This window comes from Nipponia nippon, unplaced genomic scaffold (assembly GCF_047370975.1).
Source record: "Nipponia nippon isolate SJK-2023a ecotype South Korea unplaced genomic scaffold, ASM4737097v1 scaffold_70, whole genome shotgun sequence".
Classification (NCBI taxonomy): domain Eukaryota; kingdom Metazoa; phylum Chordata; class Aves; order Pelecaniformes; family Threskiornithidae; genus Nipponia; species Nipponia nippon.
The window spans coordinates 169,185-171,520 of NW_028262392.1; the positions used below are offsets into that span (position 1 = coordinate 169,185).

Genomic DNA, 2,336 nt, shown 5'->3' on the forward strand with positions numbered 1-2,336 from the left:
CTCCCTGGCAGTGCTGCTGTGCCGGGACTCCTTTTGCCTCCACCTCTGCACACAGGCACTGCCCCTGCAGCTCCAGAGAAGTCTTGGAGGCAGGATCTCAGAGTAACAAGTCACTGGAAGGTCCTTTATTTTCATTAAACACACAGAGAGCACGGCTCCTCATGTACACAGTCTGTGGGTCACACAGAATCTGGATAGATATACATCATTAGAAATAGCAAAAATCATGACATTTCTTTGTGGACAAGATTACCAAAAGTAAAACAAAGCAAAAAAAACCCAAAACTCAAAACCAACACCGAAAAAAATTACAGAAGGCAGGCTGGGCCTGTAACGAATTACATTAAGTGATTTGCAGAAGAAGACAAACAGTTTAATGCTTTTGAAAATAATCCAGTCATCAGTTTCCACACTGCATCCTTGAGCTCCTGGTTCCTCATGCTGTAGATGAGGGGGTTCACTGCTGGAGGCACCACCGAGTACAGAACTGCCACCACCACATCCAGGAATGGGGAGGAGGTGGCAGGGGGCTTCAGGTAGGCAAATATCCCAGTGCTGAGAAACAGGGAGACCACAGCCAGGTGAGGGAGGCACGTGGAAAAGGCTTTGTGCCGTCCCTGCTCAGAGGGGATCCTCAGCACGGCCCTGAAGATCTGCACATAGGACACCACAAGGAAAACAAAACACCCAAAGGCTAAACAGGCACTAACCACAAGAAGCCCCACTTCCCTGAGGTAGGCATCTGAGCAGGAGAGCTTGAGGATCTGGGGGATTTCACAGAAGAACTGGTCCAGGACGTTCCCTTGGCAGAGGGGTAGGGAAAATGTATTGGCAGTGTGCAGGAGAGCATTGAGAAACCCAGTGCCCCAGGCAGCTGCTGCCATGTGGACACAAGCTCTGCTGCCCAGGAGGGTCCCGTAGTGCAGGGGTTTGCAGATGGCCACGTAGCGGTCATAGGCCATGACAGTGAGAAGACAATACTCTGCTGTAACACAGAAAAAGAAAAAAAAGACCTGTGCAGCACATCCCAGGTAGGAGATGGCCCTGGTGTCCCACAGGGCATTGGCCATGGCTTTGGGGAGAGTGGTGGAGATGGAGCCCAGGTCGAGGAGGGAGAGGTTGAGGAGGAAGAAGTACATGGGGGTGTGGAGATGGTGGTCCCAGGCTATGGCGGTGATGATGAGGCTGTTGCCCAGGAGGGCAGCCAGGTAGGTGCCCACGAAGAGGCAGAAGGTCAAGAGCTGCAGCCCCTGTGTGTCTGCGAATGCCAGGAGGAGGAACTGGGTGATGGAGCTGCTGTTGGACATTTGCTTCCTCTGGGCACTGGGACCTGTTTCAGGAGGAAAAGGCAGTGACAAGTTAGGGTAGACATCTCACAGGAAAACTTATTCCAGTTCTCATGGAAACCCCCCAGATTGCCTCTCCCCTTTCAGAAAACCTTTGGCTGGTCCCTTTTGTGAACACTGGTGGGTGCTGGCTGAGGATGACCCACAAAGCAGGGGGCTCTGCTCTGGGCTCTGGAGGAGTCAGTTCTGCCCTACAATAAGAGATAAATAGGAACTGGGAGTGATGTTAATCCACTCGTGGTCTTAAAGAGCTTTTCAGCATTGTCACTCCCAATTCACTGAACTGCAGAGAAGAGCTGTGGGGATTTTGTTTTGTTTATCTGCTTCTAGTTGCCCCATCACAGTGAGTGGTATTTTTAAGGCAGAAATCGTTGGCATTTCTGCTTGTCTCCAAGAGAAACCTTGTGGGTTCTGTGAAGCCAAAGGACTATCCCTTCATGCAGAGTGAGGACAGCCAGTCTGTCCATCAGCCTGGTCTCAGCTGCCCTAGGCTGCCACTTCTTTGAGCTGGAGGACAATTATACCTAGATGTTCCCCTGAGAAGAAAGCGGACAATGGTGAGAGCAGGTGAATCCAGCTCCCAAGTGCAGGTCTCCAAACTGCTCCTACTGTCTCATCCTACCTGAGGAATATCTCAGCTCTCCCCTCGCAGCCAGGGCCACAGAGGGCTCATTACAGCTGCTTGCATACAGCCTTCCAGCAGCATTTCCATGGCCTTAGTACTGAGGGGCTGCCAGGTAACACAGAGATGGCATGGGAGAGCTGTGCCCTTCTGGAAGGCAGCCTGCAGCCCAGCAGGACCCCCCCGGGAAATAATTGAATGTCCGAAGGATCCTGTGACCTGAATGGAGAGTTGGTTCACTCAGCCCTGCAACCAGCATTGCCCGGAGCCCCCACCTTAGCTGGGAACAAAGGCAACATGAAGAGGAGAGGAAAAATGGAGAACTTCCCCAATCCTCCTGTTCATGGAGGCAGTACAGGGACAAACAG

At 52.1% G+C, this 2,336-nt stretch overlaps 1 protein-coding gene across 1 annotated transcript; it reads right to left on the minus strand.

Moving 5' to 3' along the window:
- Positions 1-338: 338 nt before the first annotated feature.
- LOC148050734 (olfactory receptor 14A16-like) lies at positions 339-1,307 on the minus strand. The gene has a single exon (XM_087741041.1). The coding sequence runs from the start codon at positions 1,305-1,307 to the stop codon at positions 339-341; it is 969 nt and encodes a 322-aa protein (XP_087597167.1).
- Between the last annotated feature and the right edge of the window lie 1,029 nt (positions 1,308-2,336).

Coding starts and splice junctions, on each gene's coding strand:
- LOC148050734 (XM_087741041.1), bottom strand. CDS start 1,307: ATGTCCAACAGCAGCTCCATCACCCAGTTCCTCCTCCTGGCATTCGCA.